This window comes from Schistosoma haematobium, chromosome 6 (assembly GCF_000699445.3).
Source record: "Schistosoma haematobium chromosome 6, whole genome shotgun sequence".
NCBI lineage: Eukaryota > Metazoa > Platyhelminthes > Trematoda > Strigeidida > Schistosomatidae > Schistosoma > Schistosoma haematobium.
The window spans coordinates 458,155-483,679 of NC_067201.1; the positions used below are offsets into that span (position 1 = coordinate 458,155).

A 25,525-nucleotide genomic window follows, 5' to 3' on the forward strand; every position below is an offset into this window, starting at 1 on the left:
TTAAATTGGCCACAACTAGGTGGTGATCTGAAGCTATGTCAGCTTCTCTCCTGGTTCTCACATCTTCCATTGTCCTTCGGAACTTTTTATTGATGCAAATATGATCTATCTGGTTCTCTGTGGTATGGTCCAGTGAGATCCATGTAGCTTTGTGTATATGTTTGTGTGGGAATATTGTGCCTCCTATGACCAATTTGTTGAATGCACACAGATTTGCAAATCTTTCCTCATTTTCCTTTCTCTCTCCCAGTCCATGTCGTCCCATGATATCTTCATATCCAGTGTTGTCTATTCCGACTTTGGCATTTAGATCTCCCATCAGAATAGTTAGGTCCTTTCTTGGGAACTTCTCTATGATTGATTGAAACCTATCGTAGAACTGATCTTTATCGTCGTCATTGCTATCATTAGTGGGTGCATAATATTGGATAACATTCATTTTGATTTCCTCCTTCTTTGTTTTGAATGATGCTATGATGATTCTGGATCTGTGAGATTCCCATCCTACAAGTGCATTTCGCGCTTCCTTAAACAGCATTACAGCAACTTCATGAGTGTGTGGATCATCTTCCTCTTCGTGATCGGAGTATAGCAGCATCTCTCCTGTACCTAGCTTTTTCTGTCCAGCTTGAGTCCAATGGGTTTCGCTGATTCCCATTACTGCCAAGTTATATCTCCTCGTTTCCGTTGCTATTTGACTGGTCTTCTCGGTCTCCCACATTGTCCGGACGTTCCATGTACCTATAAAATTTTTTGCTCTGGTTGTTAGAAGTAGCATCGGCCTCGTGACTTCCGAAGGAATTCGGCTTTCACCAAGAAGCGTCACAATTCTTCTAAATGAAGACCTTCTTACGGGATGGGGTCGCTAAATCCATGCCCAACTCTCCTCCTTTACCAGGGCTTGGGACTGGCAGCAACTCTTGGAGAGCTACAGGCGGAGTTATGTAAAGGCTTCTACATCTTCCAAATCTTCTCCGTCAGGTGTGATTCGATTGTTGCATGCTGTGTTGTATCGGAGAATCTTACTTCTCCTTCTGTGTATGTTGCGATCTACTGCTGCCGAGGCTGCTGCTACACTGGTCGTTTTCTCCTGCATTTGTTGTCGCGTGTGCGATAGAAGAGCCAGATCATCTGCAAAATCTAGATCGTCCAGCTACATTCCAGCTGTCCACTGTATCCCATGCTTCCCCTCAGATGTTGATGTCTTCATGATGCAGTCGATCACCAGGAGAAAGAGAAAGGGTGAGAGTAAGCGACCTGACTTGACACCGGTCTTTACCTCGAACGAGTCTGTTAATTCCCCTCCATGCAAAACTTTGCAGCTTAATCCATCATAGGAATTCCGTATGATATTGACTATATTCTCAGGTAAGCCGTAGTGTCGAAGAAACTTCCATAGTGTTGTCCTGTCCACGCTATCAAATGTTTTCTCATAGTCAATCAAGTTGATGTAGAATGATGAATTCCATTCAATCGATTGTTTCACAATGATCCGTCGTGTTGCGATTTGGTCTGTACACGATCGATCCTTACGGAATCCTGCCTGTTAGTCTCGAAGCTGGGCGTCTACAGTGTCCTTCATTCTGTTTAACAATACCATGTTGAAGACTCTTCGTGGTATTGAGAAAAGAGTGATGCGTCAGTAGTTCTCGCACTTGCTGAGATCGCCCTTCTTTGATATTTTGGTAAAAAGTTCTTCTTTCCAGTCTGTTAGTACTTGTTCTTCATCTCAAATCTTGCTGAACAGAATGTGGAGTATCGTTGCAGTTACTGCTACATCTGCTTTCAGTGCCTCTGCTGGAATCCTGTCTGGTCCTGCTGCTTTGACACCCTTGATTTGTCTGATGGCCATGCTGATCTCTTCAATTGTTGGTGGGCCAACATCGATTGGGAGGTCCGTGAGTGCATCTTCGATATTGGGTGGGTTCAGTGGAGCTGGTCGATTCAAGAGTTCTTTGGAGTGTTCTACCCATCTGTTTCGCTGTTCTTAGATGTTGGTGATTACTTTGCCTCCTTGCTTTTCACTGGTCGTTCTGGTTTGCGGCGATTTCCAGAGAGTTTCTTTGTCGTGTCATACAATTGTCTCATGTTTCCTTCTCTTGCAGCCTTTTCGCCGTCGTTGCTAAATCTTCCACATATTTACGTTTGTCGATTCTGATTCTTCTCTTCACTCGCTTCAGCTTGTGCCTTGAATTTCTCTGCTCCTGTTCGGTTGGTGTTGATTGGTGCCTTCTTGTTCCTCCTCTGTTGAATCTTATCCAGTGTATCAACAGTGATCCATTCCTTGTGATCGTGCTTCTTGTGGCTCAGAACCTCATGACATGTTGAAGTGATTGCTTCTTTGATCCCCTTCCAGTTGCTTTCCATAGTAGTTCGCTCTCCATTGAGTAGATCATGAAAGGCTTGGAATCTATTGCTGAGAACTATCTTGAATTTGCTGGGTTTGTCAGTATGTCGAAGAAAAGCCGCAGTAAACTTTTGTGCTGTTTTTCGCCCCACTGTCCGGTGCTTCTTCAGTTTCAATTTCACCTTGGCGACCAGCAAGTGACGATCTGATGCTATATCAGCTCCTCTCTTGGTTCTCACATCCTCCATTGTTCTCCTGAACATTTTGTTGATGCAGATATGGTCGATTTGGTTTTGCGTGGTGTGATCCGGTGAGGTCCATGTGGTTTTGTGTATGCGTTTATATGGGAATATGGTGCCGCCTATGACCAGTTTATTGAAGGCACATAGGTTTGCAAATCTCTTACCATTTTCGTTACTTTCTCCCAGTTCATGTCGTCCCATGATGTCTTCATATCCGGTGTTGTCCGTTCCAACCCTGTGCATTTAGATCTCCCATCAGAATAGTCAAGTCCTTTGTTGTGCACTTCTCGATGACTGACTGCAGCCGCTCGTAAAATTGATCTTTAACGTTTTCATTGTAGTCGTTGGTAGGTGCATAGCATATGATTGAAATGCCCTCTTTCTTTGTTTTGAAGGAGGCTTTGATGATCCTTGGTCCATGAGATTCCCATCCTATAAGTGCATATTGTGCTTGCTTTGATAGCATCAATCCAACTCCTTGTGTATGTGGTGCATTTTCTCCTTCATAGCCGCAGTATAACAGAAGATCCGCTGAAGCTAGTCGGTGTTTTCCAACTTGCGTCCAATGTGTTTTACTGATTCCAAGCACCTCCATGTTGTATCTCCTCATTTCTGAAGCGATTTGGAGAACTATTCTGGTCTCCCACATTGCAAGAGCATTCCATGCACCCAAATAAATGGTTGCTCTGGTTGTCAGAAGAGACATCAGTCTCATGGCTTCCGAAAGAACTCGGGTTTCATCATGAGACGTCAAAACTCTTCTAAATGAAGACCTCCTAACTCCCAGGGCAGAGTTTAAGTGGTTTGAATAATTTTTTTTGATTAGCTTTTTTTGGGAGAGTTAGTTTTCTATGGGATGGAGTCGCTAACCTCTTGCCTAACACACCTCCTTTATCCTGGCCTGGGACCGGCGGTAGCCCCGGAGGGGCTCCAGGCGGGGTTCTGTGCTTCTAGTACTTCAATAAATTTTGCGAAATGAGAAGGACCATGTGATGAATTGCAACTCACGGACAGAATATTGAAATTGTCACCTATTAACTAAGCTTCGGATAATAATGACAAGTATGTGAATATTCGATTTAAATATGTACCATTGGACGAGCATCATTTAGAGGTCTGAAGATACAACCAATTAGAAATTCGTGATGGGCGCACTTATCAGCAGCGATTAATATAGAAATATCTAACAATTTACAACCCTTTGAGAATTTTCTGGTCATCTGATTATCGGATATCACACGTATATAAGGAAGCCGTCTTGGATAACTTAAACGGTCGGGGGAGATCGAACTAAACTACCCTGCTGATGTTGACTGAATAACCTGGGACCTTCTCTTTGGGTCTCCTTAAAATCTCGAGAGCTGCTCGACTTGAGTTCTTATGTATGTGAACTGCATGAGTTTCTGTCTGTGTGTTATATGCGTGTATGTATATGCAAATGGTTCGGGAGCGAGTAGCACAAGCAAGGTACGCAGAAAAATATCTGCCGTATATCCAATAAAATCAGTAGCCTTATACTCCAGGTCGAAGACATAAGAATGTATAATAGCAAACACTGGCGAGAGTTGACCATCAATCTTCTCTGGAAGATTGCGTGTGTTTATTAGTATGCTATGAAGTGCTGGGACCAAAGCCGGGGGTAACGATTTCCCCACTAAATCCCATCCATGTGGCGATATTATGAACCCTAAAAACACGGAATTCAGCTCAAGGAAAGCCACACTAGCTTCACGGGATATAGTTTTATCATTTTCAAATTGCTGGAACACTGCACTAAAATATGACAAAGTACCTACTGTTGCATCATCATATCTTGCCGATGTCAACCGATTTTCCTGCACCAAAATTGGTGGCATTTGATTGTTCGCCTCTTCATATATGAGAAAAACATTCTCAAACTATTTTCGCATTTCTTGATCAATCGTCCCTCATATAACCAACTAAACTTACTCATCAATGCTTGAAAGCGTTCCTAGTCTTGCAACAAACAGATCCGTAGTTTTCAGAGTCTGTGGAGAATAGACGTACCACAACGCCTCTTCCTACATCTAAGAAGTTTCGCGAACCATTTATTCGTTCATGATGGGTAGTTGTTTGCGCTTCACGATACTAAGCATGGCATAAACCAAGGCGCAACCAAGCTAAGCGTACTTTTAAAATTACACCATCGTTCTTTAATTGATAAACTGATGTCTACTAATCAATTCGTCTTTACATCCCACCCTTGAGTGGCCGTTAACTTTGCACTCCACACATTTAAGCGAGGTCTATCGTGATCGCATATTACTTCACGGGCCCTAAACATGAATGTCAAAATAGCGTGGTTACTATTTGCTAACTGTGGGGGAATATATAGATAGACAAAATACTGAAGCATGCTCCATTACAGCTATCAGGAGCCTACTATCGAAGGACGTTTCCGATACTATGGTGGTCATCTCTGTCAAACTAGTATCAGGTGCAGCAAAACCTCCCAATATCAGGCATCTGATATTTTTGTTCAATAGTTGACTATGCTCTAAATAAAGTCTTCCGCCGAGCAGACTGAGCTACGATAGATGACACCGAGTGTAAACGTACGACATGCACAAGAGAGTTTACGGCTAGTGACTTCACAAATTCTACTATCATAAGATTCACAAACAAAGGAACAGGTGTTTATAATATTATCTATGTATATATGAACTACATATCCTTTCATGTATCTTCTAATGTCATTCTTTAGGCAGTACCATCTTGATAATTCCAAAATGACGTCAAATTCATGAACTAACCAAGTTTTTGGTCAGAGCGACGATGAGTGGTTTTATTCAGCCAATAATAAATTTAGTTCATGGGGTTCATTTCCCAGACTGCGAACATTTCTATATAAAACACCTAAGGAGAACGACCTATCCATACAGACCTTGGAAGCATTCGCTCTCAAGGCCTGAACACTGGAAAACCCACTAAGCGGAGATTTTATTCACCATCTCTTCGATGCATTTTTAATTCATCTGGTGCCGCCCTTCATTCTATTTTAACTTCTCATGACATGTCAGGTCTTACTCGGATTTCAGTGTTATCATGACTTTGAGTATTAAATAACAAAAGATTTCGTGGTTTCTTCAGTCCTAGGACCTCTGTTTTTGTTGGCCCTCCTATTATTATTGGTCCTTTTAATCTGAACTCCTGCAGAGTTATCTGAGGAGATGCTGCGAATAAATTACCAAAATTGTTTTTGAAATAATGATCGTGTCTAATTTTTCGATTGAGATCGTCTAATTCTAGCAAACTAATCAAAGCGATGTTTGACGTGATCAAGCTCTCCATAGCCACGCTAATGTTAAGTCAAGTTCTACTTTTGAAACTTTTTGATGCATTCTATCACTGCGGATAGAAGTCCATCAACATATATCAACAAAAAAATACGCATTTAATGGTGTATTTTTCTTTCTCCTTTTTCATCTTGCACTGTAGTCAATTACATTTCACTCGGGATAGCCACATCGAAACTAATTGGGATGGTAACTAGTTTGTCTGCAACTTCAGGTACTACTATAAATCGTGACCACAAATATCCAGTCGTATTTCAACATTTGGCTGCTATAGTGGATGTGTTTTCTAGCCCGTGTTTCTCAGTCTGGTGTTTAGCTCGTTCTGTAACAGCACACACTACACGAACATATTCGCAACTATCAATATTCATATGACCAGTGCGGCAACCATTAAACTTCCTACCGACCAGTGCCAGATTGCTAATCACCCCCTGGCTCACCAATTTTTTGCTCGAACAGCAAAATACAAAGCAAATGAGAGTTTTTCCCCAAGTATCTTTTATGCACGGTGGGATTTAAAGGGATGCCGATCTTGTGTTACCGCTTTTTACACAATGCACACTGCATTTCTGTCCACATTTATAAGTACGACCGACCACTGCAAACAGATTTAAAGCGGAAACATCAATAGAAATACACAGGATAATTAACAGCATCAGGATCGACTAAAAAGTACCACACAACGGATTTGAAGAACGTTCCGAACCTAACCAACATAATTCAATCTAAGGTAGACCAAGTATGCTGAGGATGCGATAGAAACACAAAAATAAAATTAGTTCAAAATAAAAGCAGAATTACTGCCTTCTTTTAGAATTCGCGCGTCGACCATGAAAAGGATTTTTTCAGAGATTTTCCCAACATCGCATAAACAAATATTCGAAGTTGACAACCTGACATTATCTATGTCAATCCTTCACTGTATTGTAATTCCAACCCCATTGTCATGTAATACGACAGAAGTGTTGTAATCAAACCAGATGGAAACACATTCCAAGGTTTAGTGAATCCTTTTACAATGCACAAATTCCTAATCTAAGAATATTTACATAAGGCAGGAAAAACTATGTTCTCTGTACTGTTATTCCGATTTCTTTGCCCTAAAGGTGTCATCAAAGATCTGAAAGCTACAAATAAGCAGTATGAAGGTTTTGGACAGTAGGGATAGGTAAATCCACAAGATAAATAGTTCTGTAGGTCCTCTGCATTATTAGTTTTACTGGACATATCCAAATTGAAGACTCTTGATCACCCATTCTCACCAGATCAGCATTCGGTACTCCATGTTGCTCATCCGTCGCACCAATTATCCAATTTAAATTCAACGCTTCTCAACATGTCAGTAATCCTTCATCAGGCTTTACTCTAATATACAGTAATGTTTATATGCATACACGGAATTATTAAACCAATCAAGGAACTATGATGCATTGTTTCAAGCCTTTATTATTCTTATCACAGCTAGTACACCTGTCATCACACTACTAATTTGTACTTTTCACTTAATAAGTTTAGTTACGTAATCTATTCCACTGTTATAATTGACTCATAAGCTCCCTTGATTGCTTTGTTAATATCGTATATGCATATAAACATTGCTGTATATTAGAGCAAATCATAGTGAGAATCTAATCAAAAACAACACTGTACACTTATGTAAGTTGTTCTAAATCACAATATAAGGGTTTTTCAAATATCGGTAAACTTCTAAATATTTCTTCGAACGCATTCATCTCTGACTTCTGCATTTCACTGAATTGATAACCTTCTATTTTGAAAGTGTTACGGAAAAATCGCTGTCAAGCCCTGAAAATTTGTGCCATTTCTAGTATAGACCACTTTGAATTGATCTTGTGAAATTCAGCACTAGTGACCGATAGGCAAACCATTTAATCTATAGTAGTTAAATTTTGGTGACACATAATATTAAATTATGCTAAAAAAATTTCCCTTCGGTTTGTCCGGTTGTTCACTTGCTTATTCACTGCTACTCTCTTAATGAGCTAGGTTGGAAAAGACTACTAGTAAAATATTCGCTTTATCAACTAGTTTTGTCGACCATCCGTTTGATTAGTTTTTCTTTCAGATAGTGATTTACCTGCAAAAACATTGCTGCTCTAATGAGGTCAATGTAAAGCTTCATAAATAATGTAATTTGACTGGTATGAACTAGTTATGCTCCAGAAAATTCCAAAAAAGCGCTGAAAACGCTGAGAAATATCTTATCAAGTCAGCATTTAATAGAAAGTTTGCCAGAAATATCTCAAATGTGCAACGTCACATTTCGCGTTTCTGAATGGATGATCATCTAGACTGCTACTATACTAAGTAGTGTTCCCGAAATTTTCGAAAACACAAGGTTATCTAAAATGCCATTAAATCCCTAGATTTTCTGTACATAAACAGAACCTTGGAGCAAAGCATTCCTACCATCTTTTGCTCAAGTAACCAGCATACAGTACAACAACTCACTTTTTCATTAATTTCTAATCATCTATTGTTTATTCATCATGTCAATACTTCACATAAAAAATCGATATATATCGAACAATGACGAACTGGAAGTTGGAGAATATTCACTTGACGAAATTGATGATGTTGTGATCGACCATAAAAATCCACCGAGAATGGAACGTGCAATTCCACTTCCACGATATGGTTAAATTACCTGTATTACTTCTATGTACATGAAATGAATGAATGTCATTTCATTTGACTAGTGTGACTTCATTTCGTCGAAAATGGTTGTGGTGCTGATGTGCTATCTGTTAGTAATGATTTTGGAGATGTTGTTTGAGGCGAACTAGGTGCTCAGATTTCATGTTGTCTATTGTTTTGTTAGAACTCATGATAAGAATATTGAATCATATCACCATATGTGTGAACAGAGTAATTACTGATCGCTACTGAAGAGAAAATACATAATAGAGTAGGTTTGTCGAATTACATTAAATAAGTGGTCGCATTCACCAGCTTTACTTCCTGTAACCAGGTTTGGTGATGTCGAAGACACCGATAAAGAAACACATTTCAGTCGATCTTGCATTATGACTCACAAATATCAGGAGAGTGGCCATAATATCATGTGCTCTATCGAGTTTCAGACGAGTAATTACACTGACGACATTTGAATGTAGATTTAATGGTGATTCATGTCTTGTTTGCCCGGAAACACGAATATTACCCCTGATTTCCGACATTCCGAATTCGTCAGGTTGTATTTTATAACACAATAACATAGTTCACGAAAATACATTTTTGGATATCACCGGATTGAGTCACCTATAGAAAACTCGTTTATGGATCACGAAATCGTCTCAGATGGAGTTGCATATACAACAAATTGTTTTGGTACTGTAGAAATCATCAGAGAGACAGAAAAATCTCTGTGGTGAGTAAATCTATGAAATTACAACTTATCTGGTTAGAACTATGAAAGATAAATTGTTTTCATCCTTCCATTTTGCTTTAACCTTTGGATTATTATGTAAATGTATTAGATATTTACAGTCTCGAATCACCTTTTATCTATCTTTCTATAAACTTACATATTAACCATACAATTATAGAAGGACTGCATTCCTACAATTGAAGAACATATGGAAGTTAAAACAACTATCAAACAATATCAAATACAAAATCTTCAATATGAATGTCAAGACAGTTCTACTGTTCAGAGCTGAAATGTGGAGAACTACTACAATCATCCTCAATGAGAAACAAGTATTTATAAACAGCTGTCTACGTAAGATACTCAATATCAGTTTACAGGATATCATCAGCAACAGACTTCTGTGTGAGATGACAAACCAGCTTCCAGCTGAGGAGGAAATTAGGAGAAGACGTTGGAAGCGGATGAGAAATAGACTGAGGAAATCCCAGGGCTGCATCACGAGACAAGCCTCAACTTGGAATCGTGAAGGGAAACGGAAAAGAGGGAGGTCAATGAACACAGTGCGTCGAGAATTGGAAACAGATATGAAAAGGGTGAATAGCGTTTGGAAAGAACTGGAAATGATTGCCGAGGACAAGGATATATGAAGAGATCTGATTGGCGGCCTAAGCTCCTCCACGAAGAGTAACAGGCGCAAGTAAGTAAATCTGATAACCTTCGAAATATAAGAGAAATACCAATCTATATATGTTTGTCTTATGAAACAGCATTCGTTTTGGTAAAGAATAATAATAAACGAAAAATCGGTGTAGTTCATTTTGTTGCTAGGTATACAAACAGACTAGTTAATTATCCCTAATCATCTGAAATCGTTCCTTCTTCCAATGTGATTTTCTTGCACCGTTTGCTTTATGTTGCAATACAGTGGTCTGGAGTTCAGAGTTATGATCAGTTTCATTGTATTTGAACACTTTCCTTTCATCTGGAAAAGAAATCAAGTTACATATGAGATTCTGTTAATTAGTTTGAGTTGAATGTTTAATAATCTGTTAGTTTTGATGGAAAACTGTAAAACAAACACTCGAATGAACATTACTTACTTACTTACATTTGTTACCCACAATGGAGCGTAGCACCTTGACCACCATACTCAAACTCACTCTGTCCTGTATCTACCTTTCTAGTTCTATCCAATTCTTGTTCATTCTTCTCATTTCTGTCTCCATTTATCAGTGTAATATGTTGTTTGGTCTTACTCTTCTGAGTTATATTGAGTTATAATGTTATAAGTTGCTCTGATTCGACTTCCTGCTTTCTTAATAGATAATTATTGAAGTGTTGTCTATCGGCAGTGGTTAGATAGTCTGCAAATGAATCGTTCATTCTAGTATCATTAGAGAGAGATAGTCCTACTCATTCTTGATTCATTTCTCTCACCTTAATTGATTAATAGCACACTATAAATTCTGAAGAAAGCAGTACATTTAATGATGTGATTCTATTGTCTCATAATTAAACATCGATATACAAAAAGAAATCACGGAGAGACGATAATTTCTAAAAGAAACAATCGAATTTAAGATAACACGTCTTGCAATTCAGCGTGAAATTCATCAGCTAAATTGTATTTTAGCATTTCAACCGATGTCAGTTGATGATGAAAACCCCGAATGGAATTCCTAACATTAACCAACAACTGTAAATCATGATTGTAATTCCTCAAACTCGGTTATAATCATCATTCAGTCCTAGTTAGTAGGTGAATATTTTCAACGTCATTTCAACTTCACTCAAATGTCGTTCATAAATTATAGTCTCATTGAAATCGCATATACACATTCAATAAATAAAACTAACTTGTTATTGATTGATTGTCAAACGGATTTGATGATATTTTGGAGAGAAAATTCAGAAAGTGTACATTGTGAACTTCCTTTTGGATAGATGCAACAGTATAGTTTATGATTTGAGGAGCTGGAACAATATTAATCAAAATGAAATAATCTGTGATTATGTAACATAAGGGTTAATCCATAAACTACTTGTGAGATTCATTTACAAAAGAGAATCCAACTGAAATCAAGTAATAGCCTTTACAGTATTAAGATTAGACACTCGATGAGATTGACACTCTCGATTGTTATACTCTCTCTCTCTCACATACATTCTCTCTCAACTATTTAACACACGATAAACAGAGATTTCATGATTCATAATAAACGTGATATGATATATGCCATCTCAATTGTGATCGAGTTTCTATAAAATATGTATACCCATATTCAGGTTGGTAAGCGATCATAACTGGTTATCCAACTAAACGTTTGACCTGTTTGAACATATAGCAAATAAATATTGATTGACGCCATCAGGAGCTCATCTTCAATTCAGAATTTATTAACGATTCGCTAATAATGAATCGTTCAACAGAATACTATACATCGGTTAATCATTTTCATGATGAATATCGTAGATTGTTTTATCAAATCACATGAACGATACAATCGGTATAATTTGTTCTGTATACTACTCATAATCAATCTAACACTTGATTAGACATTAAGGAGGAAGAATGAATTTATAAAATGTCAACGATTGAATTTCAAGTAAATACTCTTAGTTCCTTGATCAAGCTTAAACGAGACCATCGAGCGAAACGTTGAATTTAATTCAAACCAAAACGCTGACATTTTACAAATACATACTTCTTCCTTAATGACTCACATTAACTCGGAAATCAAATGCTGTCAAAGTGTTCGTTCAAGTTTATATGAAAGTTCTTCATCCTCTTGTTTGGTTGAAACAACTATGACGACTGTAGTTACAGTGAATTGGAAAACTTGAATGGTGAAATAATTATGATCAGCTGCGTGAACCGAGTTCGATCATGTGAATTAAATATGATATCATCCGATGTACATGAATAATAATAAGATACAAAACGAATAACCATTCTACCACATTAAACAGACAGCTAGCTATACTCATCAGTAAACATTATTAAATTACATTTCATCAAACATCATCACACAGGAACTTACTTCCCAATACATAGATGCTTAGATTTGGACTATTGACAGCAACTAAAACGAAGAACAGTATAAAAGATTCAGATGAAATAAGGTGGCTTATCTACACCATGTCAATAACCAATACTCTTACTGAGCTCATAACTTGCAAATCCAATGAGTATATATTATTGCATATAGATACAATAATATTTATATATAGAGAGATTTTCTCACGATGATGTCAGTCCTTTAATGAGTAGACCATTTTCAAGTGCATCACAATCAGTTGAAGTGTGTGTGTGAAATTTCACGTTATATTTCAATACTAATAACAAGTTATTCATTATCCAATGAATAACTCGTTGTCAAGGTGATTATTTATACATTTGAATATTGAGTGGTAATGAATGAGTTTAACGGAGATGGGCATTGGAATTTAGATATTGGAATTCATCTGACTAACATTTAGATAAAGCAAACTAATTAAAATCTTGTTGAAGATTGCGTAACAACTCACCCATCATCATCATTATGTGGGTTTACGATGTTGTCAAATACACAGATCTTTCAAAGTCAGACAATCGTTCTTTTTGTGAAAGGATTTCTGTTTGATTCGGTTGGCAAATATCATCACATTGAGGTCCGTAAATTGATTACAGTTTACGACTGATTTGAATCGTACCCTACCATGACACTTTCAACAGTATACCATTATCATGTAGAGCTAAATTGGTTAGCAAGTTGTAACCTACCTACTTGAACATTAATAAAGTCATGCGTGATTATTACGTGTGAGATTGTAGCTTTTCGATGCGCGATAACAGCTATTCGCCGAATCGATCTATTAATACGTGCAGAGTGGAGTGAGAGGAATCAAACACGAACATTAGGATGTGATCATGCATCTCTCCGTCCATCACAGTTCTGAATTTCTATTCAGCACAACAATGCTCAGTTAACTGTCCTCGATATCTCAGTCAAAATTATCCGTCCTACGTTTACAATTAATACCATGCATACCATGCATACAGTGCACCAACAGAACTACAAGAAGTTACTGTCATCTCACAATGTATTTGCTCGTTTACATCTAGTCATGGGTGTATTTTGTTTCTTGTAAATATTTTCCCTATTTATACAACGTAGTATTTCAGAGGGTCCATTTCGTATTTCAATCTGTCGAACTGATGTAACAGCTATACCACATGGACTATTAGATAATGTATTGTCATGTGTAATATGTTATACCGATCAAGGTTTATTTCCAATTGTGTTAGCTAACTGTGGTGTTTGTATGAAATAACGATTGCCTGGCGATTGAGCACTACTTGATTTCCAATTCCAAATACAATATATTCGTTCGTGCTCATCAAGTACTTCACTGTTAAATTGTGTGATTTCTGAGATTTCTAGTTTCTATAAGAATTCAAATTCTCCTAATTATCACACAAACTAAATGTTGTTGTTTGGTAACTTCAAATCACATGGATCAATTGTCATCTACTGACTTAATGTTTACCATGTGAAATTCGGTCAATCGACCAGGTCACAATAACAAGAAAAGAAATGATGCGATTGATGTGATGGGAGATTATGTTTGATTTTGAAATGGATCCAGATTATGGTGGACATCGTGTTCTGGGAAAATTACACTTTCCATTTACTATTTTCACTAGTGAATATTTCTTCAAAATAGATTTCAATCCGTTCAACCAATGGTGAGAGAGGATTTGCAGAAATAATCGAGTGATTGACGTTTGTTGATAGGTCACACTGATCAATGATGTTTGTTGTTAGTGTGATTGATATGTGAATATGGAAATAGAGTTGAAGGGACACGTGAAATAATGTAATAAGAATTTTACTGAAAACCTCCAAGTTATGTTTAGACTTTACAAATGGTATCGTGAATTCGAGATTGAAGATGAGATATGAAGTGTTTCGTAATGACATTTTCAACACCTCCCACACCTACTGAGCATGCTGAGTTCTCATGAAAGCACCATGCTCTCAACACACACACATGGATATTTAACAGTAATATTTGACGATGATTTCAGACATCCATCTACAGATTTACAAGTATCCAACATACTTGATTCGTATCAGAAATTCTCCTCAATGAACAAGTACTCCGTACAGAATAGATTGTCAACACTGTATTCTAACAAGAGACTAGAATGTATATCGAGTAATGGTAGTATATTCGGTTATCAGCCCACACTAATCCTACATACTCTGATCAATGAATTACTCATTTTGATCATTATGTTCAATATAACACAACATACACATTGCTTTCGTTATGTTTTGTTATTCAATACTTTAACTGTTTATTTAATCCGAATCACAATCATCTATCATTTATGTATGATGAATTCTCTAGATATTTCAATAGAACAATAAAGTGATAACAAAATGAAAAAAGAAGAAAACATTGTCATTCAATGATTCACTTCAGTCATGTATATACCTGTAATACTCTTGAACATTGAGTGTATTCATCATTAACTTCAAATGTATTACATGAATAGTGTTCATTCAATGTTACTGATATGATTAAACTTCCTCTCATCTTATTAGATGTATTAAATGTTCATTCGGTTAACAGATAAAACATATGAATTCATTCACTGTTTGATCGATTATCGATTGTGTATTCTAGTTTCTAATGTGTGTGTGTGTTAATCACTAAAGTAACTATATTTCTTGGTTTCCTTTATTTTATCTGAACTAAAACAATTTGATGATATAAATTAGATGAAAGGAATCGGAGGTGTCATCACCAAAGGAGTCAATCCATTGATTTGTAGAAGATTAATAAAACCTGATTTTAATTCAAATCATCTCAAAGTTGAAAATGCTTCTTAAGCTCAACAAGAACCAATCAATATTCAGGTCTACAGGATAAGCTGTGAGCCATATGGGTGGAAATATGAACACTTCAGTTCTACCTGAACTTTGTCCTGATGATGTCATTCAGAAGAACGACGAAAGCTTCACGACTAAACCATCCTGTTCAAAGAACACTACACCATCAAAATCATCCACATGAACTACAAATCTTCTCCAACATCTGAAAACACATGTGTAATTACAGTATGTGTAGTTTGTACTTTTGTAGCTGTTATAAGTAGTAGTACTGTTGCAAGTAAAATTGATGAACAAATACCACACAGTAGTATCAACTTCATTATAGTAAGTTCGATTGTCAAGTAAAACATTGAAACAAATGAATTTCCGTCAGAAAAAATCGAAAGTAATAATCTCACTTCTTAATACTTTTCTATATGTGGTGCACTGAACTACAAAGAGGCTGTTCGTTCAAATGATGACTTGATTATTTATACGACTGAAAGCATTGTTAGTTCTGTCTGCTTCGTTGTTTATCTTTCAATGACAGTGATAAGAGGTTACACTGACTTTCACGTTTAACTTTGATGTTATTTGCATATTATTATTTAGTAGCACTTAATTTAGGAGCTGCACGATGTTATCAACGGACTCACCACTTTAGTGGCTCGCTATCTGACTTCAATTTGATCGTATGAATGATCGCTGTCGAAATAGACATATCGCCAATCCTCGTATAAAATTATCGGCGTAACTCGCATTAGTGTATAACGGAATCGGATAGGTCAAATACGATAATGGATTTCAAATACGTATATTTTGTGCAATCGCTGATCGGAACAGATAATCAGAGAGACGTAATGAAGGAGCCGAAGAATAGAGAGCTCAACGAGACAGCGTGCAGTGCAGAATGCATGAATGCATTTAATCAAGCGTTAATCAATATTTCTAGTCAAAAAAAAATAGTTAGACACATGTGATGAGTAGGACAAGTAATGCGCACACATACACTCATATAACAACAGTCAAGATTGTTAAGCGAATAATGAACAAGGTCAAAATATGAATGAGTATATTGACCTGTCAAGAAGCTGGAATAAATTATATCGCTTGAACATAGTAACAGTCACTACAGCTAGATAAATTAAGTTTGTAAAGAAAAGTAATACCCTGTTCAAATTATCTGACAGTTCACGATGTATGTTTACCAACTATGACAATTAGAAAGATTATTATCATCCATATCTAAGCAAAGTTGATTTAATGAACTACTCGACTACTTTAACTGATTGTAATAATAATAGTAATAATCAACATTCCCGTGTAACACAGTGAAACTGATGGTGCATTATACACTTTAACAGATCCATCTAAGCAGGTAATATTGATGAATAAAAACAATAATTCGAATCGATCACATCATGACAATGATCTATCCACATTTAGTTGTTAATCTCTCGCGCGATAATGATAGGTCGTGAGTCCGAATCTCGCAAGGAGACGCCGTGGATACGCACTGCTAAGGAGCCACACAATAGGTCGAAACGGTCGTCCAGTGCTTCTAGGTTTTTCATGGTGGTCTAGCTTCAATTGACTCATGATCTAAAGTACTGAAATTACTGGTCTTGGAACTTGACGTCGATTTTCGGTAGAATTTTATCGTCATTTACACTGTAGACGAAATCCACACCATCTGAATATGAATGTATCTGGCTCTTCGATTAATCATTCTTCAGATAGTTAAATGTACAGCATTATTAGTAATAGATATACAAGGTAAACAAACGAAGAAAAAAGACGTGTAAACTAGTCAAACGGATAGTAAAATGCGTATCGTAAATTTATCGAATCGTTTGATACTGAAGTACACCTTTTAAGAATAGAAATATGATGATTGTTGTGGTAGAACAAACAATGAATTCCGATGTATACACTCGTCTAGAAAGAGAGTATGATCTGATTGCTTTGATGATGGATCATCTACCATACAGAATGATGACGATTACAAATCAACAGTAATTGAAGAAGGCGAGAACAAATATTTGAGTAGATTAACATAAACTCATTTCGATGGAGTTTTGTTCTCTGAGCTGGATGGTTTGCTCGTGGAGCTTTCATCGTTCTCCTGAACGACATCATTAGCACAAACGTCATATAGAAGTGAAATGTTCGAATTTCTCTGATGATGTCGTTCAGAAGAACGATGAATGATCCACGACCAAACCATCCAGCTCAGAGAACAAAACTCCATCAAAATCATCCACCTGAGCTACAAATCTTCTCCACCATCTCATAAACTCATTTCATTCAACTAGGTTCTCGTCAGTTACTTATAATCTATAATATTTGAAAATCGAAATTATCACAGGACTCAACATACCTACATAGATGAAGTTGGCTATATGTAAATAGCTAGTTTCATAAAAGGGAGGTAAAGATTCCCTCCATTCAAATTTGTAAGGTTGATGAGTAAATGTAGTTATCAACTAGTGATTCACTAATTTCCTCCTGACAACCATTTAGTTAACATGTAATTGATTTGATTACTAATAAGTTCAATCGAGTACATTCAAGTACTTTCACTCAAGAAATACAACAACTAGATATTCGGTCAACAAACATGTAATATTCAAACATAATTCAAATAAATTAAGTGATCATCATGGATTCCTGAGTGAAAGGACACTTAAATTAAAGCTAATGATTCATCACATGATTGTAGAATATACTCAAATATACTAGATGATGAATGGTGAATGCCATCACTCATTTAATGTAATTCTACAAAAATACTCTATCATGTATTTCGTATTTTGTCGTGATCAGCACTTAATCCATTCACACACATAGTGATATGATTCAATATTCTTATCGTGACTTCTAACAAACCAATAGACAACATGAAATCACAACAACCACTCCACCTATAACAACATCTTCGAAACATGTTCAGTTACTAACAGAGATCAAGTCAGCACTAGATCTCATGTGATCTAATTATTTGAATATCATCAAACTACAACAACTTAATCATTCACAACTTATTCAAATCAAAATGGAAAGCTATGATCAGTCAAATGTTTTATTTTGAAAAACAAATTAACCACAAATGAGTACCACAACACTTTTCGACGAAATAAAGTCACAATCGTCAAGTGAAATGACATTCATACATTTCATGTTCATAGAAGTAATACAGGTAATTTAACCATATCGTGGAAGCGGAACTGCACGTTCCATTCTCAGTGGATTTTCATGGTCTACCGCAAGTGAATATTCTTCAACTTCCAGTTCGTCATTGTTCGATACATCGATATTTTATGTGAAGTATTAACATGATGAACAAAAAATAAATAGTTAGAAATTGTTGTACTGGTTGTTTCGTTAAGCTGTCTAACTCGTCAGTGAATTCCCTGAATTTAAATGATACTCCACATCTTATTGACAATCATAACATTCTGACGACCGTGATAATAAAAGGGAATCATTAAATTTTGTGTTTCATTAGATAGACATGTAATCCAAGTAATCCATTCTCTCGTTCGACTTATAATATCGGATTACTCACTAACCCTAATCAATGTATCCGTCGCTAGACCAGATGTATATTTCGATATCAATCATCATATAAAATAACTGGAGTCCGACATCGGTCATTAAAGTGAAATAGCAGTCCATTAAACTGTCGTGACTCATCTGACAATCAATATTCGATATATATATATGTGTGTGTACAAGACCTATGATGTTCTTGTCCACTTAATCAATAGATGTCGCATGCGAAAGAGAGATTCTCGTTGTGGAATTCATTTCAAGCTTTAATAGTCACCGTCATTGCTTCTTTCTTCTCACCGACTTGCTATGCACTAAAATCACATGTACATGTAAATAGTGGTAGGTGATTATCATGGACTACTCAGTGAAAAGTACACCTCGATTAACGAACGCTACTATTGATGAGTGTAGTTTATAACAAACGGTCATCAACATTTTAATCAAGATTACACCTACCTGTTGACAATGAATTGATTCTACTCATCTCCAGTATTATGTATGTTATAATCTGAATAATCAACAATTTCCAATACATAATAGTAAACTAAGTACAGTAATGTTGATCACTTATCTCTTATCTATTCAACTGTATCTATACAGATGTCTGTATATATATAGACAGATAGATAGATGTATATGATGAATATTTAACGACATAGTTCAGGTCATTAGATAATCATTAGATATTTATGACTTGGCAACAAATAACTCATCATAGTGATTGATGTTTATTTATATAAATCGAGTCAAATGATTCAATTGTTTACCTTTTAATTACAACTCAATTATTCATTATTCATTATTCACATATATAATGACTTCTCTACTCAATAGTTGGCGCCCAATTTCTGTCAAACTCTCCGTTCTAATCTTGACCAATATTCATCTACATTATCGTTAGTATTATTATTATTATTATTATTTGACATGAATAAAATGAAATAAAATTCATTTGTGCCAAAACATAATCGCTAACAACTTTGCTTATAGTCATTGTCGAGAATAAAATTTGCATAAATTTATTTGAATATAGTGAAGGTTAGACTTCCTCAACTATTGTATAGTATTAGGTGATAATATCTCGAGTTGCCATGTGCACTTGTACTTCTAATGCTCCTGACATCCAAAAACCGAATTTGCATTATGTTACCACTTAGAGGCGACTCAAATAGTCTCATGTTGAATTAGCCATTGACAGGACATTTTATGCAGTTCAACTTGTCATTATTCAAAAGAAAAAGCCTATGTTACACCAAAATCCCAAACAACGCAGAAGTGATTATGCCACATCTCACCGTTTCTACCAATTTACATGCATGTGCCAAAACACGTACATAGGGAAGAGCAATCGTAATCTGCAATTAAGGGTGACGGAACATATACCTGAATGACTGCAGAAACAAATGAATTACAATGGTCAAATAAGATCACAGAATAGACAGTCATCTTCCTCCATTGTGAAACATTTACTTGACACTGGTCATCAGGTTGATATCATGTCAGCATTTGTGGTGTTGTACAAAAGCCTTCAAGGAAATATACGAAGATTAGCTGAAGCCTCGGCTATGCGGGAACTGAAACATTATTTATGTGTTCAAATACAATTTGTCCTTACGTTTAACCTACCCTGATAATACTGATTTATTATCCAGAGTGACTATCACATTGTTTTTGTATTTGTCTAATTTTTTCTTTCTAACAGCTTACCTTTATTCAGTCTAGTTGGGTAAGTTATTCGTTGCTTGACATAAACCTGTTAACCGTCATCGGAGAGTCTGTGGTCCGAAATTATACAACTTTTCCTCCCTCTTATATTCACTCGAAATGTGGAAAGGTGAAACAAATCCTAATACATTACAGTCTTTTGTAGTTTCATTTATTGAAGCATCAGACGGAATTTTCTACCGATCTGTGAGAGGTCACTTGTTGCTTAAGAAACAAAAGTGGTCAAATGCTTTTAGACCTGCGGTGACGCTTCAAGAATAAAGCGAAACGAACTTCGTTGAAACAACTCATCGGATTTTGAAGCTGCACAAGCTAAATAAAACATCAACCCTGCTGAGATCCATATTCAGTGTGCTTCTTCAAACTGGATATTGGATGGAATCACGAGTTCAGAAATACGTAGCTGATTGTCGCAACAAAATGATTATCGGTGTGCAGCCACAAACACCTTTCACCTATCTAGAGTTGACCTATTAGTTCTCGTACAAAAATGTTTAAACGAGTAGTATATTATGTGTGATCGAAATGTATTGCACAAATATATCGTTACATAATTCCGATCACTTTCATCTTCTCATTGTATTATCGAAATATAAGAGAAATATCAATCTCTATATCTCTATGTTGTCTTATAAAACAGCATTCATTCCAGTAAACAAATATGAATATAGTTCAGTTTGCTGTTAAGGATAGAAACAATTTTCAATTTTATTTAAACAATGTAGTTATCTGTCCTTAATCATCTGAAATCGTTCCTTCTTCCAATGTGATTTTGTTGCACCGTTTGCTTTATGTTGCAATACAGTAGTTTGGAGTTCAGAGTTATGATCAGTTTCATTGTATTTGAACACTTTCCTTTCATCTGGAATAGAAATCAAGTTACATATGAAATATTGTCAATTAGTTTGAGTTGAATGTTTAATAATCAGTTAGTTTTGATGGAAAACTGTAAAACAAACACTCGACTGAACATTCCTTACTTACTTGCCTTGCGCTTGCGCGCGCGCGCGCTTGCGCCGCGCCCGCGCACTTGCGCGCGCCCACTTGCGCGCGCGCCTTGCACTTGCTTGCTTGCTTACTTGCTTGCCTTACTTGCGCTTACTTACTTACACCTGTTACCCAGAATGGAGCGTAGGTCCCTGACCATCATTCTCCAACTCAATCTGTCCTGTATCTACCTTTCTATTTCTATCCAAATGTTGTTCATTCTTCTCATTTCTGTCTCCATTTATCAGTGTAATGTGTTGTTTGGTCTTCCTCTTCTCCCTGTGGCTTTGAGGATTCCGAATGAGGGCTCGTCTTATGAGGCAGTTATGTACTTTCCTCAATGTGTGTCCTATCCACATTCTAATGATGTCTTCATTTCGTTATGTAGTGCGACTAATTGAAATGGTCTACTTGCTAAAGCGACCTCAGATTTTACTCTAGATTTTTTTAATTTTGTTAGTTTTGCTATTGGCTATAACTTTATTCATTCCGTTGCATGATATTCACTCTTTTCAGACTGATGACCACTAATAGTACTTTACTAATTTTCTTTCTGTCAGGTTTCCCTTAACGTAGATTACTGAATTATACAGTTATAAGTTGCTCTGATTCGACTTCCTACTCTCTTAACAGCTAATTATTGATGTGTTGTCTATCGGCAGTGGTTAGATAGTCAGCAAGTAATTCATTCATTCTAGTATCATTAGAAAGAGATAGTCCTACTCATCGTATTTTAGTATTTCAGCTGATGTCAGTTGATGATGAAAGCCCCGAATGGAATTCCTAACATTAACCAACAACTGTAAATCATGATTGTAATTCCTCAAACTCGGTTATAATCATCATTCAGTCCTAGTTAGTAGGTGAATATTTTCAACGTCATTTCAACTTCACTCAAATGTCGTTCATAAATTATAGTCTCATTGAAATCGCATATACACATTCAATAAATAAAACTAACTTGTTATTGATTGATTGTCAAACGGATCTGATGATATTTTGGAGAGAAAATTCAGAAAGTGTACATTGTGAACTTCCTTTTGGATAGATGCAACAGTATAGTTTATGATTTGAGGAGCTGGAACAATATTAATCAAAATGAAATAATCTGTGATTATGTAACATAAGGGTTAGTTTTGGTGGAGTTTTGTTCTCTGAGCTGGATGGTTTGGTCGTGAAGCTTTCATCTGAAGTTTGTGCTGATGATGTCGTTCAGAAGAACGATGAATGCTCCACAACCAAACCATCCAGCTCAGAGAACAAAACTCCACCAAAATCATCCACCTGAGCTACAAATGTTCTCCACCATGTCAATAAGGGTTAATCTATATACTACTTGTGAGATTCATTTACAAAAGAGAATCCAACTGAAATCAAGTAATAGCCTTTACAGTATTAAGATTAGACACTCGATGAGATTGACACTCTCGATTGTTATACTCTCTCTCTCTCACATACATTCTCTCTCAACTATTTAACACACGATAAACAGAGATTTCATGATTCATAATAAACGTGATATGATATATGCCATCTCAATTGTGATCGAGTTTCTATAAAATATGTATACCCATATTCAGGTTGGTAAGCGATCATAACTGGTTATCCAACTAAACGTTTGACCTGTTTGAACATATAGCAAATAAATATTGATTGACGCCATCAGGAGCTCATCTTCAATTCAGAATTTATTAACGATTCGCTAATAATGAATCGTTCAACAGAATACTATACATCGGTTAATCATTTTCATGATGAATATCGTAGATTGTTTTATCAAATCACATGAACGATACAATCGGTATAATTTGTTCTGTATACTACTCATAATCAATCTAACACTTGATTAGACATTAAGGAGGAAGAATGAATTTATAAAATGTCAACGATTGAATTTCAAGTAAATACTCTTAGTTCCTTGATCAAGCTTAAACGAGACCATCGAGCGAAACGTTGAATTTAATTCAAACCAAAACGCTGACATTTTACAAATACATACTTCTTCCTTAATGACTCACATTAACTCGGAAATCAAATGCTGTCAAAGTGTTCGTTCAAGTTTATATGAAAGTTCTTCATCCTCTTGTTTGGTTGAAACAACTATGACGACTGTAGTTACAGTGAATTGGAAAACTTGAATGGTGAAATAATTATGATCAGCTGCGTGAACCGAGTTCGATCATGTGAATTAAATATGATATCATCCGATGTACATGAATAATAATAAGATACAAAACGAATAACCATTCTACCACATTAAACAGACAGCTAGCTATACTCATCAGTAAACATTATTAAATTACATTTCATCAAACATCATCACACAGGAACTTACTTCCCAATACATAGATGCTTAGATTTGGACTATTGACAGCAACTAAAACGAAGAACAGTATAAAAGATTCAGATGAAATAAGGTGGCTTATCTACACCATGTCAATAACCAATACTCTTACTGAGCTCATAACTTGTAAATCCAATGAGTATATATTATTGTATATAGATACAATAATATTTATATATAGAGAGATTTTCTCACGATGATGTCAGTCCTTTAATGAGTAGACCATTTTCAAGTGCATCACAATCAGTTGAAGTGTGTGTGTGAAATTTCACGTTATATTTCAATACTAATAACAAGTTATTCATTATCCAATGAATAACTCGTTGTCAAGGTGATTATTTATACATTTGAATATTGAGTGGTAATGAATGAGTTTAACGGAGATGGGCATTGGAATTTAGATATTGGAATTCATCTGACTAACATTTAGATAAAGCAAACTAATTAAAATCTTGTTGAAGATTGCGTAACAACTCACCCATCATCATCATTATGTGGGTTTACGATGTTGTCAAATACACAGATCTTTCAAAGTCAGACAATCGTTCTTTTTGTGAAAGGATTTCTGTTTGATTCGGTTGGCAAATATCATCACATTGAGGTCCGTAAATTGATTACAGTTTACGACTGATTTGAATCGTACCCTACCATGACACTTTCAACAGTATACCATTATCATGTAGAGCTAAATTGGTTAGCAAGTTGTAACCTACCTACTTGAACATTAATAAAGTCATGCGTGATTATTACGTGTGAGATTGTAGCTTTTCGATGCGCGATAACAGCTATTCGCCGAATCGATCTATTAATACGTGCAGAGTGGAGTGAGAGGAATCAAACACGAACATTAGGATGTGATCATGCATCTCTCCGTCCATCACAGTTCCGAATTTCTATTCAGCACAACAATGCTCAGTTAACTGTCCTCGATATCTCAGTCAAAATTATCCGTCCTACGTTTACAATTAATACCATGCATACCATGCATACAGTGCACCAACAGAACTACAAGAAGTTACTGTCATCTCACAATGTATTTGCTCGTTTACATCTAGTCATGGGTGTATTTTGTTTCTTGTAAATATTTTCCCTATTTATACAACGTAGTATTTCAGAGGGTCCATTTCGTATTTCAATCTGTCGAACTGATGTAACAGCCATACCACATGGACTATTAGATAATGTATTGTCATGTGTAATATGCTATACCGATCAAGGTTTATTTCCAATTGTGTTAGCTAACTGTGGTGTTTGTATGAAATAATGCTCCCCTGGTGATTGAGCACTACTTGATTTCCAAACGGAGTATTTAACAGAAATTGGGCGCCAACTATTGAGTAGAGAAGTCATTATATATGTGGATAATGAATAATGAATAATTGAGTTGTAATTAAAAGGTAAACAATTGAATCATTTGACTCGATTTATATAAATAAACATCAATCACTATGATGAGTTATTTGTTGCCAAGTCATAAATATCTAATGATTATCTAATGACCTGAACTATGTCGTTAAATATTCAAAATATACATCGGTTGAAATTAAATGGACGGCTGTTTTGGTTCCCTAAATCCCATTTCCTAGAAATTGTAGGGCGTGAAATTAAATTTAGACAACACTTCAATAATTAGCTGTTAAGAGAGTAGGAAGTCGAATCAGAGCAACTTATAACTGTATAATTCAGTAATCTACGTTAAGGGAAACCTGACAGAAAGAAAATTAGTAAAGTACTATTAGTGGTCATCAGT

At 36.0% G+C, this 25,525-nt stretch overlaps 1 protein-coding gene across 1 annotated transcript; it reads right to left on the reverse strand.

The window, feature by feature from the left end:
• Positions 1–20,806: 20,806 nt before the first annotated feature.
• MS3_00000547 (uncharacterized protein) lies at positions 20,807–24,012 on the reverse strand. The gene is made up of 4 exons (XM_051208272.1): positions 23,888–24,012; positions 23,767–23,857; positions 22,393–22,509; positions 20,807–21,306 (listed from the first exon to the last, which is right to left on the reverse strand). The coding sequence occupies exons 1-4, from the start codon at positions 23,894–23,896 to the stop codon at positions 21,170–21,172; spliced, it is 354 nt and encodes a 117-aa protein (XP_051065200.1). The 5' UTR covers positions 23,897–24,012; the 3' UTR covers positions 20,807–21,169.
• Between the last annotated feature and the right edge of the window lie 1,513 nt (positions 24,013–25,525).